A 19,435-nucleotide genomic window follows, 5' to 3' on the forward strand; every position below is an offset into this window, starting at 1 on the left:
AGCAAGTGAATGTGGCCTAAACATAGACAAGGACAAGAGTAATATATTAATAATACACAACGACTGGTATAGTATCGACGATGTGAAAAATATGGAGCACATAAGCAGCTTAAATACCTAGGAGTGACAATCAATAACATGAAAGACTGCTTCAGAGAACAGCTAAAAAGGGACCAAATTAAAGCAAAGCAGATGGCAAATATGGCCGTGCAGTCATCAATAAAAGCTGTGGCAGGATAAGAATAGGGAATTGTATTGGAAAGGATTAGCGATGACATCCTTCATGTATGCCATGGAAGTCTTGAAACTTGAAAAGAAACCCTTAAATGAATTGCAAAAAGTAGGTAATCAAGTATATATAGAACAATTTTGAAAGCGCCAAGTTACACAGCAAGTTGTGCGTTAAGATCCGAAATAGTGGCCTCTTCCTTCCTGCCACTCAAGAGATATGAAGAATAAACTATTCTATCTGAAACATACAATTGAAAGTGGTGAAAATAGGCTCCTGTATGAGATAACCATGGATCAGTATGAAAACAAGAAAACCGCCTGGACAATGCAAGTAAAAGAATATATGAAAGAACAAAACATAAACCTAAGTAAAATTGAAGCAGTTAAAGACAAACAGTCAAAAGAGATAATAAACAACTGGGACAGAAAAACATGGCAGAAAGAAATGAATGAAAAGACAACATTAAGAATCTACAGAAAATATAAAGGAAACATAGGAGAAGAAATCTGGTTTGACAACGCTGGGAAAACAGTGCTGATCAGTAGGGCCAGACTTGGAACACTAGGATTAAATGATAGAAATGTAACAAAAGGAGAAGATACAAAATGTTTGTGATGTGAAGAAAAAAATGAAAATTTAGAACATTTTTTTACTCTGCCCAACAATGAGATTAGAAATAGATTTAGTTTTGTGCAGCAACCATATCAGGAAAATAGAGGAATTGATAGCTAATGTACTCTTATTTGTAGATCTACGGAGGGGGGAAGTGGAAGATATGATAGAATTTCTAAAAGAATTGTGGCTTTACAGAGAGAAGAAACTCAAACAAACACAAAGGAAGAATAAAATAAGCAAGGGAACCGTTTCAAAGGAGTACCCCTTCCACTACTACTACTCGAGAATTATATACCTATTTTTGGGCGCCGGAAACTATGTTTAAACTAAAGTATGTTTTGGTGGATCTGCTGGATCTTGTTGTACATGTACGCATACTTTGCTCTCGAACATGAATGAAGGCTACATAATATTATTACATGGAGCGCCATCGCATTCATACTTCTTTGTTTCGCTCACAAGATTTTTAGACTGACGGTGACGGGTTCACTTTGCATTGAAAAAGGAACCATGACGTAAAATTTAACCACTTTCAAATAACGTTCAAACAGTTTTCTCCAGTGTTCGGAAACAGTATTCAGTATTAGCTTTTCAAGTTCCTTTACTTCAAGAAAATCATGTAGTAGCTACTATACCTAAAGCCTTAACGCTTTTGTGTAGACTAATAAATATTTACACCAAACTAAAGGTGAAACTCTCTGTTAACATATTTGGAAACACTGATCATTAATGCCTGGCTCACATTTTTTATGCTTTACTTTTGGTAGTTGTCAATGGTCCGAGTAGGTACCACATTTAGGTAGTAGATGATGACGTAGTCATATGAGCCAATGAAATGGATATATGGACTAGCGTATACCTATCGTAATCAGTTTAGTTATCTCGGTGATGACATAAGACCTGACTGAGACTGCACTGCAGTAGAGCCATAAACACTAACCATCCTGAGCAGCATCCCTCTGTACAGATGTCATCATGGCAGCAATCCAAAGAGTTTACATTTATTCCACAATCCCCAGATTGTTAACGACAGTGCAAGATAAATTACCAGGAGTCGAATTTATTGACGTGACACCCACGGGTAAACCTTTATTGTATCTGTATTTCAGACGTGAATGACATTAAGTGAGAATCGGTCTTTACTTAGCCTAAACCTGAACAGGACCAAACTTCACCTCCTACTAGACGGTTTTAGACCACATTTCTTGAGTCTTTTTACTTGGGATATTTAAGTATCAATCTTTGAAGTTACTGTAATCCTTATCCGTTTGGAAGACCCGAAACGTCCTCGAGAAGTTCTGCCGTAGGCCTTCTTATCTTGGAGTGCATGTTATTATCCCACATGCTTACTTAATGGAATGTTTGTAGGCCATGCGTGTGGCAGTCGTTAGGCCTAGGCTATAGGATGCTACCTTATTGAAGCTGCTGTAGGTTATTCTTTTGAATAATATGGTAGACCTAGGGTACTTATCCGCGGCGGCCTAGACCATGGCAGTTGCGGTTTTTCTATGCAGTTTTACCTACTGAACAAGAATTTTAAGTAACATTTATTCGGACAACTGTAATTAACCCCCCAGGGGCTAGTACTAAACACGGTGAGGTAGATCTAGGGTACTTATCCAGGGCGGCCTAGACTATGGCAGTTGCGGTTTTTCTATGTAGTTTTACCTACTGAACAAGAATTTTCAGTAATATTTATTCGGACGACTGTAATTAACGCCCCAGGGGCCAGTACTAAACACGGCGAAATACATTGGATGCCGCAATCCCTAGTGGATGTCGTATCCGCAGTTACGTTCCTTGCAGTCCATGCGGACTGCTTTTGTAGAAATACCAATAATACCTATTAGCTAGTTAGTAGTTAGTGTGTGACAGATCGGTTTATAGCCCAAAACATAACTCAATAAAATTTCAGATTTCTCTAATTGTTCATGAAATTTTTTCTGTTAGCTAGTAGGCATATCACCTATTGCCTGGTTAACACATTGCTACAAATCATTGAAAATATTGAATAAAAAATGAATATAGGTTTGCCTATTCAAAAGCATAAATTTGTTTTGAAGATGACTCACCCTAAACTAACCTAACAACCTTGTGTTCAGTGGCCACCCTAACGTCCCATGACCTAGGTAGTTCATTTTTACTATTTACCTCAAGTTGTTCCTACTCGATATACGAACCATTGGTCCACTACATTAGGAATCACCTTCATCAAAGCTTTGAACGGTTGTTAGACGTTTATAGCAAGGTAGTTTGGTAGTTGAACTACCACTCTTAAGGGGGAATCCGCCCTCCCGAGCATATGTATCCACTTTGCTTTTGGATGCTGTCGGTTGATGATGTGTGTTATCACTGTTGGTTTGACTGTCGCTAGCTTTGCAATACTTTCATGGTGAGATCTTTAATTACTTTTGTGTTTAGTGTATGTATTGTTCTTTTTGGTTTTCTGTTGATTTCGGCATATTTCAACCATGCAAACCCATATTTTTACAGTGTCGGCTTCTAGTCTACCCCTCCATAGCGCATAGTATGCCTTGGGGTGGGCAGCAAGAAGCGTAATAATTACGTATTCAGTGTGGATATTGATCCTCATATCCTCTGCAATAATTAGGTTGCAGAGGATGGGATTGCATTTCTGCATTATCTTGTGATCTGTGTTATTCTTGAACCCCTGTGGCCAACGCGGAATCAGAGAAATTTATTTCTGGTGATAGAAGTTCATTTCTCGGTATAGTGTGGTTCAGACCCCGCAATAAACTGTAGGTCCCGTTGCTAGGTGACCAATTGGTTCCTAGCCACGTAAATATATCTAATCCTTGGGGCCAGCCCTAGGAGAGCTGTTAATCAGCTCAGTGGTCTGGTAAAACTAAGATATACTTGAACCCCTGTGCAATGTATAAGACTTCGGGGAGGAAACATTCTTAAGGGGTGGTGCTGAGACGCCGTGTGAGGGTCACGGCCACAACAACTCCCTCGGCGCTGGGTCCTTCGTCTTCGTTGTTTCCCCCATGGAGTTCCCCCGCATTGCTCCTTCTACAAAGAAGGCCTCATCTTCGTCTTTTCACCTGATTCGTCAGGCAGAGAGGACAGAGTGGAGGCTGCAGTTCATGAAGACTTTGGCACGGGGACCTCACATCACTCTGGGGAAGCCGATCCCTCAGGGTGACAAGGAGCCCCCTCTACTAACCTGGCTGCCCTGTGACGACACTTGGGATGGAGTTCTCCACTACCGCCTTTGTCATAGTGTCGGTGATCACCAGAGCCCTGCAATGTTCTTGTTGCCACCTCCCAATGACTGACACTCCACTGGTGGTGGCAGAAACTACTGTGCACCTCTCGATACATCAAGTAGTTGCAGTTCCTTCTCCTGCCTATGTAGCATTCGAAAGTCGTCATTGGGTCCGTTGTTCCTGAGGGGATACCTGCCTCTGCGGAAGTACCTACAGGGAGGGAGACACCTCTTCAGCTTTGAACCCTCCCAAATGAATGAGACTTCGCCGCCATCCAGATGAAGGTAGTGAAGAGGGCGTTGAGGGGGAAATTGTGCAGAATGTTGCACTGGCTGATGAATTTTGTAATGTCTGTCCACATTCCTAACCAAAAAAAGGATTCTCGTGCCCTCCTTAGGGACCTTTCTATACCTATATGTCCTGCATAAGCCCTTAATGTATTATATGGATGGCTTTCGCTACCAAAGAGGGAGGAAGGACGACGCGAGATCGGATATCACCCGGTCTCTTCTCATATTTACAAAATAAAATATCTCCTTCAATGAAGAACATACTTTTGGGCACCTTTAGGAAATCGTGGAAACTTGTTTCTCGCACCCCTTACATAAGCCCTAACCTGTCCGATCCATGGCTCGGACTTCTGACCCCTCATCACCTCTTCAACACTCCAACCACACAAATCAATCATACACTCATTCTCACCCCTAAGTCATTCGCTTGCTGACCCCCTAGAAAGATCAGCCTTCTCGCTCTCATGACTTGTATCCCTTCTCTCTCTCTCTCTCTCTCTCTCTCTCTCTCTCTCTCTCTCGTCTCTCTCTCTCTCTCTCTCTCTCTCCTCTAACTCTGGAGTAACTCCCTTTATAGCACTTCTGGAGAGGACATCCATCACTTTAGTATTTGTTTTTCCAGCTATATGGTCAGTTCCCACAATATCAAACTCTAACAACTGTTCTATTCAGTGAGCCTGATGAGTGGTCAAATCCCTTTACTTGAATAAATCTCTCAAATCTGTGTTAATTTTGACTTATGCCCCAGTAAAAAGTAGCAATGTCTCTCCAGCATCTATAGAATAGCCAATGCCTCTCTATCGAAGGTACTGTTATTCTTCTCTGCCCCTTTTAAAGCTCGTGATGCAAAACAAATCGGCTTTTCGTTCCCTGCATCATCAACTTGAGAAATCACTCCTCCGATAGCTATACTGTTCATGTCAGTTGTTACTACAAATGGTCGATCAAACTTTGGAGAAGCTAATAGTGAGTGAAATCTTTAGTTCTTGAAAAGCCATTTCTTCCTCCCATCCCAATGAAAATCTGACTGCTTTCTCAATGAATCTCACCATTTTACTAAAATCTTTTATGAATTTACGATAGTAGCCTGTGAGCCCAAGGAAGCTGGCTACTTCCTTTGCATTCTTCGGTCAGGGAAATTCTTTAATTGTTGCTACTTTATCAGCACAAGGCTTAAGGCCTTCATATGTCACAATGTGCCCCAAAAGTTCAACTTCATACTGAAAGAATTTACATTTGGATAGATTAATTTTCATACCCCGTCGCTATAAAGCTTCTAAGACTTCAATAATGTTCTTCTTGTGTTCTTCTACTGTAGCCCCTATTATGATTATGTCATCTAAATATACAAACATGCTATATCCTAATAGTGAAGCTAATACGGACATCGTAACACGTGAAAATATAAGCAGGAGCGTTCTTTACCCCAAAAGGGAGGTAATTATATTCAAACAATTGATCATTAGCTATAAAGGCTGTCTTTTCATTGCTACCCTCGTCTATAGGTATTTGAAGATACCCTGACTTTAAATGTAAGGTGGTAAAGAATTTACTATCCCTGACTTTAATTAACAACTCTTTGATAGAGGGCATTGGGAATGCATTGTCTTTTGTGATACTATTCAACTTTCTATAATCAACACAGCCCAAGAGAACCATCCTTTCTTTTTAGCCATCATGATTGGCGAGGCCCAGGGGGATTCCCTTTCTCTACCCTTGTTGCCTTAATTTATTAATCTCGTTCTCCACTTCCCGCTGGTAACAAACTGGTATTCTATAAGGCTTAGACCTTATGGGTGGATGACCCCCGGTTTCTATAACAAAATGAAAATTATTTACTCTGCCTGTGGTTTCGTCGCCAATCGTGATTACATCTTGATAACCTTCTACAATTTCCTTGACTATTTTTATAAGTATAAGGGGTAGACCCACCAGCTATCCTGAGGAATCTACTTAGACGTTCCTCTCTGCGACCTTGACACATGCTACTCAAGGTCGCGAGAGTGTAAGAAGCATCTGCTGTTTCGCATGGTTCAAGGTTGCATATCGACTTGCTGTCTACTACGATACGCTGGTCACTAACACTCATAAAGTTCGCACTCGGCTACCAATCCGGTGGTCTGAAGTTCGATTCTCGACTCAGCCAACGCGGAACCAGTGGAATTTATTTCTGGTGATAGAAATTTATTTCTCGATATAATATGGTTTGGATCCCATAATAAGCTGTAGGTCCCATTGCTAGGTATCCAATTGGTTCCTAGTTACGTAAAAATATCTAATCCTTCGGGCCAGCCCTAGGAGAGCTGTCAATCAGCTCAGTGGTCTGGTAAAACTATGATATACTTAACTTAACTTAACATTCATAAATGGTACACTAACCTCGCTGTGTATCACCTCACTAAGACCCGGAATGATAAAAGGCTCCCATTTGTTATGGGGTCTGATCATAATTAAGGTGCCTTCTGGTGTGTTCCATGAGGGTGTCACGGCAAGGGATGAGAGGGTCCGGGGTGGTGCTACATCTCCTGCCTGTGGGGTAGCAGTTACTTCCCCCCCACCCCCCTTTGACCTTAGGGAGTCTTGTAGTCACCTCGGTCTCTTCCCCTCTGTGGTGATTCGTTTTCCCTTTAAACATACCTCGATTCCTTTCCTGGCTGTGCCAGCCACTATTATTTCATTCCTAACCACAAAATCAATTCCTAAAATAACTGAAATACCTTCTACTTATAATGCTGGCACTACATAAAAGATGTATCACTACTCGGCCATCGATAGTTAACTGTTACTTCACAGCCCTCTGGGTCACCATCCGATGCTCGCCTGCAGTACTTAAAACTAAAGAACCTTTCATAGGCTGCACCAATCCTGTCACCAGAACAGAGACACACTTGTGCCAGTGTCGTTCAACGCCCTTCTCTGTCGCTCCCCTACCCATATTTGCATGATTGGCACCATGGCTTCCTTCATAGATTGAGGGTGGGAGATAGGCTCTATGCCTTACCTTCTCTCCTGGCACCCTGAATGTTCAGTCATGGGCAGCAATGGGTGGTGGAGGGCTCTCCACTGCTTCTTGAGGGGTTGGCTGACTCCCCTTCCTCCCTGAAAGGGCGTCCCTTGTTCTACTGGGGACATGGTCATTCTTTGGACCCGGTGGCGGTGAGTGTAGTCGGGGGTCCTCCCGACTCCTCCACCATGCTGCCTTCCCCTTCCTCTCCTTGGTGAGGGGGGAACGTTGTTCCACTGTCTGTCGTCGTTTTTTGATCAAGTGCTCACGTGGTGGTCTGTTGCTTTGCATCAAAAACAATGTTGTGGCTCGATGAGAGAGGGGTACTGGACCCTCAGGTGGCCCTCCCTCTCACACCTCCAGCAATGGCCAACCATGTTATTCCCGGCTGGTTTCCCCTTGCCTCTTCGAGGCCCCTGGGTACATGACCCAGCCCCCTGGATGGTGGATGAGGCTAGCAGAGGATTCGCTGGGTCAGGTTGGTTAACCGTTGCAACAACCAATTGGGAGGTGGCCTGGGCCCCCATCCTTGTTTGCTGGCGTCATTCATGGTCGAATAGGAGTAGTACTTTTGGTAGCAAAGTGTGTAAGGGTCTCTTGTCTTCAAAATGAAATCCCACTACGGAGATGGGAAGAATTTGCTTCAGCATGCGTCGACAGAAGGCTTCTTTTCCCTCCACAGTCTGGTCTTTGTCAGGGGTGAGGGACTCATAGTCTTCACCGATGCGATAGCAAAAGGCTGAATTCGACTCTCCCACCCCCTACCTGGGTGAAGACTATGAGTCCCTCACCCCTGACAAAGACCCTGACAAAGACCATTAGCTCCATCTCCTCCCAATGCAGGGCAAACTGTTGAGTGAGGTGCTGTATAAAAGTACCTCAGTCTACCGAATAACCGACGTCCCAACTCATGATTTGTTGTGCTGCATTACCGATGATCTGTTTCGTTTGCACAATCTTTTCTCTGTCTATCCAGCCAATTGTGGCATTTTCAACACATATTATAAAGGTCTTGATCAAAAGGAAACCTTCACCAGTGAGTGAACTATCAAACTCAGGTAATGATCCATGTAGCACTGGCAGTTTTTTAATTTTTTCGTCTTATCGCACTTGCGTGAACAACACGACGTTGGCCAAAATTGTGGGTGGGTCGACGGGCATGTTTGTTTCCGTATCTTTTGTTAATTTGTGCAACTCTTTTAATGCGTATTGGATAATTGTTGACATTGATGGTTCATTCCCGCTGTCCTTTTTCTTGGCACTGTCATTGTTAGCACTGGAACTGCTAGTGCTGGCTCTCCCACCGTCGTGCGCAGCTTTTCTTCAAGTTTGCATTGTTTATTTCACCTTCACAGCTATATCTCCCCACCGATTAGGCTAGTCAGCATTCAAACAAAAAAATCGAATGGCTGCCCAGATGACTGTCTAGTTTACCTGTTCTCCACCAGGTGTGTTTCGAATGTTGTAGCTCTTGTCTGAATTCTCCTTGCCGCCATTGCGGCTAGGCGATTGTTGGTATTCTATGAAGTTTGGCTGTTTTACACCTGTTTACAGTATTGTAATTTCACTTTCCTAGGATATCTTCCACCGGAAGCTAAACCAATTACATCAGGCTATGTAGGAATGTTTTTGGTGTAACCAGGATGTTGAAATTGTTAGTTGATCAACATTCCTTTGTACTTACAAGGGTACAGAGTGTGATCTTGGAACTACTATATATGAAGAATGTAGGAAATTGCTCCGGGAAATTTATGCTTGAATATGTCAGATATAGGAAAGACGGGAAACTAATATATTGTGAAAGCCATTAGTTAGGTCAGGACTGAAACCTGTCAGGCTATCCCTACTCAGACTAGTCATTTTAGTAGGCTAATATTGACTTCCTTTGCAGCTCCGTCTTCTGCTCCCCATTCGGTTCAGGAAAAGCATAACGAGAAGTTAGAACATTAAACCTAATTTTAGCTCTAATACCAGTTGAACTGAGTTCGTGTCGGGAACGTTCCGAACCCCTCCATTGTGTGCATTCTTTTTCGCGTTCCCTGTTAGAAGTAAGGTGTTGGTGCCCTCGTCTGTACGTAGCCCGAGCCTAGGACTGCCCTGCGACAGTTGGTAGTGTCCGCTGCCAGGGAACCGGGTTGGTTCTTGGGACGATGGGATTCTGTGCCCTCCAATACCTACTTCGCCCTTGTCATGGTCCGAATCTCGTTTAAAACGTACGCCAAATGACCTTTAAAAGAGATTGCCTAGGACCGTTAAAGCGTTCACATAAGGACCGTTTCGGTAAAAGTTAATGCTCGCTCCATAGGTGCATTCTGTCATCTTGAACACCTAGTTTAAGGTGTTAGCATGCATAGGTTTATAATATACAATATAGGTATAGATATTTTATTGAGATGATAATGTATCTGTAGCAAGTTTTACACATTTAGAGATGTCGACTCAGTCGATTGTTTATCTCTCTCAAGTATGGGTTATTCTAAATTCTCGTCTGCTAACATATTCCTTTTTCTTCGTAATGCTTGTGTTTGTTCTTTGCTTGCTTCATATAGGAATGCTTTCAAGTATGTACAATTGCTTTTGGATGAGGTGGGAGAATCATTGTAACTCCTCTCTCACCACCTCCCTCTTCTGGTGCCTCGTTCTCCTTCCCTCATTCGTCTCATGGTGGATGCGATACAGCACTCAGCTGCGGTCACCTCTTATTGACAAGTGTCGTTTTTTGTCGCCAAGGGTTGTGGAGAAAGAGCAATCCTTTAAACTCTTTGTTTACCTCCTGTGCCCAGCTGTCTCCTCCCGTTGCCCGCTGACGGAAGAAGAGTTTGAATGGAGTTTGAGGAACTCGTTCGGGCTGGTCGGCGTTTGTTGCGACACTACGCCTTGCTGTATCTTCATTTTGTTGAGGAAGGAGGCCATATAAAGAATATGTCTTAATTGTCTTAGCATATTTCGGTGCCCTCTAAATACTGGAGAAGAGAACCAAAGCTTTCTCCAATTAGAGAGCATTTCGTAACTTTTCTCATCCTCGAACGCACAAATCTCCCTTTGGGTCTGCCTTGGCTTGTCGTCTTGTGGCTTCTAAAGTCGCGGAGAGCTGAAGGCTGCCTCTTGTTGTACAAACTCTTATTGGTCCTTTAACCGTCTTTAGTAGGAGGTTCACTTTCTTTTTCTTTCCTGTGAGTTATTACCTTTTAGCTATGTTGTCTCGCCTCTGTGACTGCTTAGAGAAGTGAAGACGCCAACCCAGCGAGTTTGTGTAGCCAGCTTAGGGTTTGTTGCCAGCAGGAGTTTTTAGCAAGGAAAAGAAGTAACTCATTTCTAATGCTGGAGGGTAATGTCCTCATACTTATACTCGCTTGGTTTGGAAGAAGTGAGAACACTTTCACTTCCTGTCTGATTATGCAGCTCGGTTAAAGGAGATAAGGGATTATCTATTGGTAGTCTTGTTTAATACCTTTCAGGGATAAGTGCAGACTCAGGTTCTGGGTTATACATAGACAGTTGCAACCTCCTAACTTGCATGGAGAGACTTGGGACCAGTATGTTACTGGTGGAGACGGTGAAGGGCAGTTGTGATTCTTTTGGTCATCCTCCACTGGTTTTATCTCCCTCTTATAGCTTCCTTTATCTTCAGCAGAAATCTCTCGTAAGTCTCTTTTTAGTAGGAGATTTTATATAAGAGGGAATGATGGTCCAAGGGTAAATTTTTAGGACGAGCTCCATAGGTAATTGGAGATATTCTTGGACGTTTGGAGACTGAATAACAGAAAGTGTCTGCCCACATACCTGTTGGTTTTCTAGCGTGGTTTTAGTGCCTTTCCAAAAAATGGTCTGACTTGTGGTACACATGCAGAATGTATTCCACTTACCAGTACATCCACAGTCATGCAAGTTCCTTCAAGATGTTTTTACTAGAAGGTATTGCTGTTCTGTCCACTTTATTTGGGTTAGTGTGCAGTTCTCTGTAAGTTATGTCAGGGACTTGTTGCCCATTGGTGGATGGTGTCGACTTTAGGAGCAAGACACTTCTACTGAATCAGTGATTCAAGTTGGCCAACTCTGTCAACAGTAGTATTCCAAAGGCCAAGGACCTGTTGCTTCTTCTGGCCCAATTTCTATGCATTATATTGTTAATTCTCTATATCCCCATTCTTATCTAGTGATGTGGGGATGATACTTAATTATGCATGCTTGTCGGTCAAGATGAATAGTCATGTGCTGCTTGAAGAATTTTAGGCCTGAAGGAAACTTCCTATATGGTAGGGCTTTTCCTCATTAAGAAACATAGCCTCACGGGATATTTTCAGATAATCATGCTCAATTAATGTACAGTTTCAGCATAAGAATTACGACTTACAAATAAAATTAATTAAATTTGTAAGTAATCCAGAACCAACTTTGGCTCCAGGACTGTAGGAGGGACTCTGTAACCAAGAATTGTCCATTTTACTCTTAAACCTAAGTCCAGGTTTTGGTTTTTTCCCTCTGTCATGCAACACAGAGTTTAACTAGTGTCATTACACTTTCATGCAACATAGAATGGCCAACACTACACCTGGTAAAACTTTTTAGATGTCAGGGCAGTGGAAAGACATCAGGATGCTTAGCAGGTTATTCCCGGTCAGAAACAAAGTCTTTGTGGGAAGTTTGCTGTTTTGAGTGAAATGAAACAACATATTGGTTTGGTCATTCATTCTGTGGAAGGACAGTGTTTTAGCAATTGGGGATTCAGGAAGAACAACTGCCTACAAGGGCCTTTACATCCGTAAGTTTGGCACTTGATGTGGATTTAGGGAGCACTCATTTAGACCTCCTAGTGTGTAGATGAACACGGACATCCGAATGATTACTACTACTTTGTTGGCCCTCAGGCTTGAGCAGTGGATGTATCCTTAAATTTTGCCCAATTCAGACTCTTAGGCCTGCCTCTCGTATCTACTCTGAATACTATTGAGCAATTTCAAGTTCAAGAATAGCTTAGTGTCTTCCGTTGAGAAGAAATCAACTCTACTACACAATTCCATACTTAGCGCTGAATGACTCTATGGATCCCAGTGCTTGGCTTTATGCCAAAATCACATATTCCATTCCACAGTTCCATACAGTTCCATTAACTTAGGCATCTCCTTAACTGCTTAGAGATGTTAGAATGTCCCCTCCCAGTAATAAGATTTTCAAGTTATCATAGGATCTGTCCTTAATTTAAAACTGCCATGGCCTGGGGTCAGAAGCAGTGGTCTGGGTATTGCTGAGGGTGCCATTCTAGAGGAATTTTCAGCACCTGGATCCTTGTAGACGTCAGTGTTTTCTGTTTAGAGGAGATAAGACTTTTCACTGTCTACTTCCAAAGTTATCGTTCCATACATACTTTCCTTGGTATTGCATCAAGTACTTTTAGATCTTGCTGAGGACCAGCACTGTAAGGTGTTGAGAGAGAAACCCCTTCATCTCTGTATCAGTCTCTCTCTTGAGTTTAGATGCGGGTCTAAACTTTATCTGAATTTACTGTAAGGCATTTTATTTAGCACTAGCAGTGGTTAATAAGTAAATTTATTGTCAGCATCCTTCTTTAAGCTGGTGTAAAGGGAATGCTTTTTTAGCTTTCTGCTTCAGAGCTGGGGGTGATGTTAAGGCTCTGCTTACAGTGCCCTGTAAGAATTCCAATGTAACCCCTTAGTGGGGAAGAAGAGGAAACTTCTCTATCCTGTTGGGACATTTAATTTAAAGGTTAAACCTAGAACTTTTTATTACCTGTAGACTTCTTTTTGCCTAACCCTGTATTATGGCCTACGGGCTATGAATATGTCTGCGAGAGGTGCTCGCTCTCCTTCATTGTTGTGAAGAGTGCTACTTCTGTAAATGATACACCCTGTAGTGTTGCCTTCGGGCCCTAAAACAGTGTCTGGAGAGGGTATTGCCCTTTCTCTGATACTCTCTCGATTCGTAACTTAGAATCGAAAGTGCTTGCTTTAGAGAGCAAAAGTGAAGTGGCTAAGTGCAGTGACAGTGCCCCTTGTGTAGTGGAGGGTGTGTCAGATCGGCCTTATTTCGCCTCTAGGCCGGGACCTCTGCTTGACTCCCAGGAACAGGGAGAGAGCATGTCGAAAGCCGAAGGAGGGTTACGAGGAACCCCCACCGATCTGACGTGCCTTCGGCAGACCTAAAGATACTCCCAGGCTGCCAAAGTGCGTGCATGCGCACGAATCCTGAAGGATTGCTTCTCGTCCTCCGAAGCGTCCTCCCCGCGCAGGGGTTGGAGCTTTCGGAAGGACTCGCGCCCTCTAAATAGAAGCTTTATAGAGGAGGACGCTTCACGTTTCTCTCTCTCTCTCTCTCTCTCGTCATGCGTTTCAGTGAGAAGTAATAAGGCGAACGTCGCCTGAACATGTGTACGTATTTCCACCGAGAAATACGAAAAAGAAGTCGTAGTAGCAGGACGCTTTTGAGCGCTGACGTCCGAGCTTTGTTCTGTGAGAATAAGAAGGCGTTCCCTCGCCCCTCGTATTCTTACACGATCAACCCTTCTCCTGAGACTGCTTCGTGCAGTCGAATTTTTCTCTGAGATGTATCTCGCTCTTCCCTGAAGGCAGTTTCTCTCGCTTGTTTTGACGCCTGTCAGGAGCATGACGCTTTTCTGCACGCTTCTTTGGACGCTCGGCTTGGACGGGATGCTCGGATGGACGCCAGGCGCGCGCGGGTGCACGCCAAGCGCGCGCCAGTGGACGCCAAGCGCGCGCCAGTGGACGCCGAGCGTGCACCAGCGCACGCCAGGTGTGCCGCCTGGCTGAACGTTTCTGTTGAACTCTTCAAGCTCTTGTTTCAGATTTGGGCCTGAAGAATTTTTACCTCTACCTTCGGTGATACCTTCTACCTCACCTGCAAAGAATGTGAAGTAAGCAGTGCTTCGGAGGAAGCTTAAAGTGAACAGGCAACTTCGTCCTCGAAACCCAGCAAGACATCGGGTTTCGTGAATTCAAGAGGTCTCTGTCAATTAATATTGCTTTTCGCAAAGGTGGATGGAGTTAAGGAAAGCTCAAGGGAAGATCTCGTTTGCTCTACCGCAGTCAAGACTTTGTGATAAGGCAGTTACGGGTTATGTAAAAGCTCGACGTCCTGCACGTCATGACGCTCGACTACGTTCGGTAGGATTCTTGCAAAAGCACTCATCAAGAGGACGCTCTTCAGGAAAGCGCAAGACAGGACTTCCTTTGCCATACTGCCAATAAATTTAAGTTGCAAGCTTTTTAGTCCATCTGAAAGGGCTTTTCAGATGATAGATTTTGTTAGTTCCCAAGTTCGGGACTACGCTGCCGAAGTTGAACATCGGGGTCCTACCTGCCGAAAGCCCAGTCTCTTATCAGGATTCTTGCCCCTTCCTCGATTGATACAGGAATGGGAAAATTAATATGCTCGACTTCCTGGATTACGTATTGTCAATTCAGTGACTTTCCCCCATTGACAATATACTATCGTTTTGTCAAGTAAGTGGGTATCCCCTCATTGACAAAATATCTCTTTGTCCCGTAAATGGGTTAGTTCTCATTGACAAACATCTCAATAACTTTATATTGCGTAAGCGGATAAGCTCTTTTTGACAAGATTCGGAAGAGCCCTCATTCATCAATTGCAGACTCGTACAAGTAATAGACTTGTAGACTACGTCAATGAACGCTTATGTCCAATAACATAAGAAGCTTGAGCTATCCGCTTCGATTCTCTAAGATTTGTTCAATAAACTTGCCTGTCAGATATGTATGTAGCTGTGTTTCCGAATTCAGCTATAGATATGTCTGCCAGGTAAGTATGAACAAACTTTTATTGTATCATAACAATTTCATATTTTGCCTTGCGTTATTTTACTACTGGTTGGTTCAAGTCATATACGCTTGCTGTAGTAGTTACCTCTTCGGATGACAACTGAGAGGTCTGGTGTCTTTTATTTTGTTTTAAGGGCATTTAATCGTTACTCCCTGCAGCCTACCAGGAGTTTCCGATTTTTCTTTTACCGTTGTATGATAGTGTTATGACGACACAAACGCACTTATATATTTAGCGCCTTCTGTTTCGCTTAAATATACCAGCTTGAGAGTCTCTTTCTGCTCAAAATAACAAAAAGGACGGACCTATTTCTTCGTAGAATAGAGTAGCTGGCAACCCACGCATAACGGTAAGAGACGACGAATGTAAGCTGCTGCTGTCACTGTCCGCTCCAGTCCAACCGAGCCAGTCCCAGCTCGTTCGCTGTCATGCGCGGTAGTTTACGTCTCTCTCTCCTGCGGGATTGACTGACTAACTGTATCTCTGCCCTACAATCACGGACTTTAGCCTAAGATTGAGGGGATTTCTTACATGAATGAATAAACATTGCATTCGTTTTGCCTTACTATGTTCAACAGAGATATCTCTTAATCCTTTCGGTGCTCGTTACCGCACGGTATAGGACTACGAGTCTACCGCAACATTGCACTATTATATGCTCTCCTGCTTAGGCAAAGCGCAGCCTTATTAGGGAAGTAAGCATACTCGGGGAGGGAATGGATGAGCTTGCTGGGGACCATTTCCTTCCTGAAGAAGTTTGTTTCCCTGAATAGACTGCAATTCAGACCTCTACAGTTTTTTCCTAACGGGAAACTGAAATTTTATTCAAGATCTAGGAATGATTCTGAACATCTCTCAGTGCGTCAAGTTTCACCTGAGGTGATAGAAAGAAGGTGCCGGACATCTGGATAGAGTTTCAGATGTCCTGGATCATAATCTGAAAGAAGTAGAAGCAATTCGGTCGTCCCTCCAGTCCTCGAAACGAGTTTTTGGAACCAGTGGTCCAGATCAACTCTGATATTCCACAGCTCTCTCATATCTTAAGAAGTATCTTCTCTCGGTCCCTGTTCGAGTTTACGAGAAAGAGCCTATTATAACAACAGGCTTAGAATGTAACGATCCTCTAGAGGTTCGTTACAGGATTGCAAAAGTCCGTACGAATCGTCTCGATCGACGGCAGCAACTACTGACTTCCGAGTGGAATCTTTCTTTAGAAGTATGTTGAGAGTTGTGGAGACTTTAGGGACGTCCTTTCATTCATCTCTTCGCTATGTTGAGGACGAAGAGGCTTCTTCTTCTCTGCTCCCTTATTCTCGATCCGGGATCGGTACCATTAAACGCCATCCTATGATATTGAACGGGGATGGATGTTTAGTCTCTTTTCCCCTTTTTCAAACGCTTAGGAAATGTAATAAGATGATTTATGACGTCACAGGGAGCGACAATGACGCTGATCGCCCCATGTTGGCCTTCAGGATCCTGGATTCACAGAGGTCACGTCCTTCCTAGTTCACTTTCCAAGGACCTTTTCCGAGAGAGTCGGTCTACTCTAACTCGAAAGGTACCTATAACCTCTCCGCTCTGAGTCTGACTACGTTCAGACTATCGAGATGTTGACAGGAATAAGATTACCGTCTTCCCTTTCCGTCTGAAGAATGGGATAAGCTGGCAGTCACAACTATTAAAGAATACGCAAATATGTTGTTGACGGCCTTTGGGCTCAGAGATTTGCTTCTGTCAAACAACAAAGCCCTTCTCGATCTTTGAGTTCTGTGGAATCTCGAAACTCGCTCACCATCTACTTTTTGTCTCACCTGTTTTCTCGGAGTCAGACACTCGTGCGAGATCAGGCGACATATAGTAGCCCTGAGTTTCTTGTTGACGAAGTCGGTTGCGTTTATACACCCCCGATGATCGTGTAACATGAGACCAGGTTGGACTGTCAGGCATTCGTCCTTCGGGACTGAATCGCCTTTTTGCTCCTCGCTCCTTTCTCCTGGCACCAGAAGCTCGAGTCAGGAGTTGCTCAGGAGTTGATTCGCTGACGACGTTGGGTTGCGTTGATACACCCCCCAAGGTTTGCTTAGATTGAATTGCCCAGGCAGTCCAGACACCATCCTTCAGCAAAGAATAGTGCCTTATGGTCTTCAGGGTACAGCCTTACTGTCCTTGATTCATCTGACTGGTCAACTGGTCGGTCACCTGACTTTAGTACAGACGGACTGACTGTGCATGTCCAGATCGAAGCTTTCAATATGGAACTTAGACGTAGTCTGAAGTTCTTGAGGTCAAAGCATTCGAACCTCTCCTACCTGTTAACTTCTTGCATGTGATCAGGAAGGCCTTCTTCTAACCACCCTAGATACGACAAAGAGGGTTAGTGAGATTTTAAGCCATTGTCACAAGTTTTGGCTTTGGAGAACACAAGGCGGTGTGCTCTCTAAGCCTTCCGTTGTGGCCTAAGAATGGAAACCCTTCTTGTCCTTGGGCCAGGAGCTTGATCTCAAGGATGGCACAAGTTAGTGGGCAGGAGCCAGAGAGAGTCCTGTGCCCTGTCGGGTCTCTCAAGTTTTATCTACATAAAACTCAAGAAAGTCGAAGTCATTCGGGCAATCTGCAGTGTTCCGAAAAAGACCAGACTTGCCCATATCGAAGAACACCCTGGCTTTAGTGTTAAGGAGTTCTTTCAAAAATGCTCCTTCATTGTGTTTGCACAAAGATTTGAAATCTTTTGATCTGAATGCTCACGAGGTGAGGGCGCGGCCTCGGAAGCATTTCAACAGAGCATGGCACTCAGCAACATCCTGAGTACCATGTTTTAGCGAAGCAACTCTGTGTTCACTTCACACTCCCTGCGAGATGTGAAGATGGCATATGAGATCTGCTGCTCGCTAGGGCCATACGTGTCTGCAGACACAATCTTGGGGGCAAGAAGTACCACTCATCCTATCCTGTAGAAAATGGTTAGGAAGAGCTCTTAATTTAGTTGTTGAGTCGCCGACAACGGCGACTTCTTAACTCTTAAGCCTTAGTTAACACACCTTAACTTTGGCTAGGTTGGTCAGGTGGTGATATATATATTTATATATATTTATTTTACTTCTTAGCCCTCATGGTATGGTCAATATGGTCTAGTCACGTCGTGGTCTCGCCCCTGTTGACAGATCATCTGGAGTGCACCAGCTATATAGGTCTCTACCTCGCTGGCAACTCTAGTAGCACAAGCAGACTTACGTGGCAATAACCACGAAGCCAGCTATGCTAACAGGTGGAACCAAGATGTAAATCATCTGCATGCATTTGTTTCCCAAAATCCTTCTATTCTGTCCCTTCCCACCTCCAACGGTGGGATTCAGCTATATATATATCTGACAGGTAAGTTTCATGAACAAAATGATATTGTTATGATACAATAAAGTTTGTTCATACTTACCTGGCAGATATATATAATCAAGTACCCACCCACCTCCCCTCAGGGGACAGTGGAAATAAAAATTATGAATAGAAAACGGGAATGGTTCCTGATACCCGCCTCCCAGCGGCGGGAATGGGTACTAACCACCTGGCCGACCACTGCGTGTGCCGGAGGTTTTTAAAATTCTGTCGGACTTCAGAAAATACAGCTATATATATATCTGCCAGGTAAGTATGAACAAACTTTATTGTATCATAACAATATCATGTTTCATGCTGGCTGAATCGAAGCGGTTTTCTCCACAGGGCTGCTCTTTGCTGCATATGTATGAGAGCCTTGCTCCTTGAATGGAATCCAACTTCTGGTGGTAGTAAAATCCACCAAGGATTCCAGATCAGGTGAGAATGTTTTGGGTTTCATACAAGAAACCTTTAGCTCGAATGGCTGAGCAGAATTTTGTCTAGCTGCATTACCCACCATCCTCTTCTTAATGTGGGAATCAGCTAAATTTAACAGTAGGTAAGATTCATCTCAAAAAATATAAATTTTCATAATAAAAATTTATTATTTGGATACTTACCTACTGTTAAAGTAGACCCACCCAGCCTCCCTACAACTTAGTGGGCTGTCATGGAGAATTCTGACAAGAGCTAAAACATTCTAAACACACCTGGTGGAGAACAGGTAAACTAGACAGTCATCCGGGCAGCCATTCGATTTTTTTGTTTGAATGCCGACTCGCCTAATCGGCGGGGAGATATAGCTAAATTTAACAGTAGGTAAGTATCCAAATAATAAATTTTATTATGAAAATTTATATTTTTATGTACTAGC

General features: G+C 43.4%; 1 protein-coding gene across 3 annotated transcripts in view; it reads left to right on the plus strand.

Annotated features, from left to right (window-relative positions):
* Positions 1-1,622: 1,622 nt before the first annotated feature.
* LOC135222590 (glyoxylate/hydroxypyruvate reductase A-like) overlaps positions 1,623-19,435 on the plus strand; it is a 251,672-nt gene continuing 233,859 nt past the window's right edge. The window contains exon 1 of one of the 3 annotated variants that reach the window (XM_064260673.1): positions 1,623-1,928. In XM_064260673.1, coding sequence (XP_064116743.1) covers positions 1,823-1,928 — 106 coding nt within the window. In that variant the 5' untranslated portion in view covers positions 1,623-1,822. The remainder of the gene's footprint in view (positions 1,929-19,435) is intronic. The other 2 variants (XM_064260672.1, XM_064260671.1) reach the window with 2 other exon arrangements.

This window comes from Macrobrachium nipponense, chromosome 8, assembly GCF_015104395.2.
Source record: "Macrobrachium nipponense isolate FS-2020 chromosome 8, ASM1510439v2, whole genome shotgun sequence".
Taxonomy (NCBI): domain Eukaryota; kingdom Metazoa; phylum Arthropoda; class Malacostraca; order Decapoda; family Palaemonidae; genus Macrobrachium; species Macrobrachium nipponense.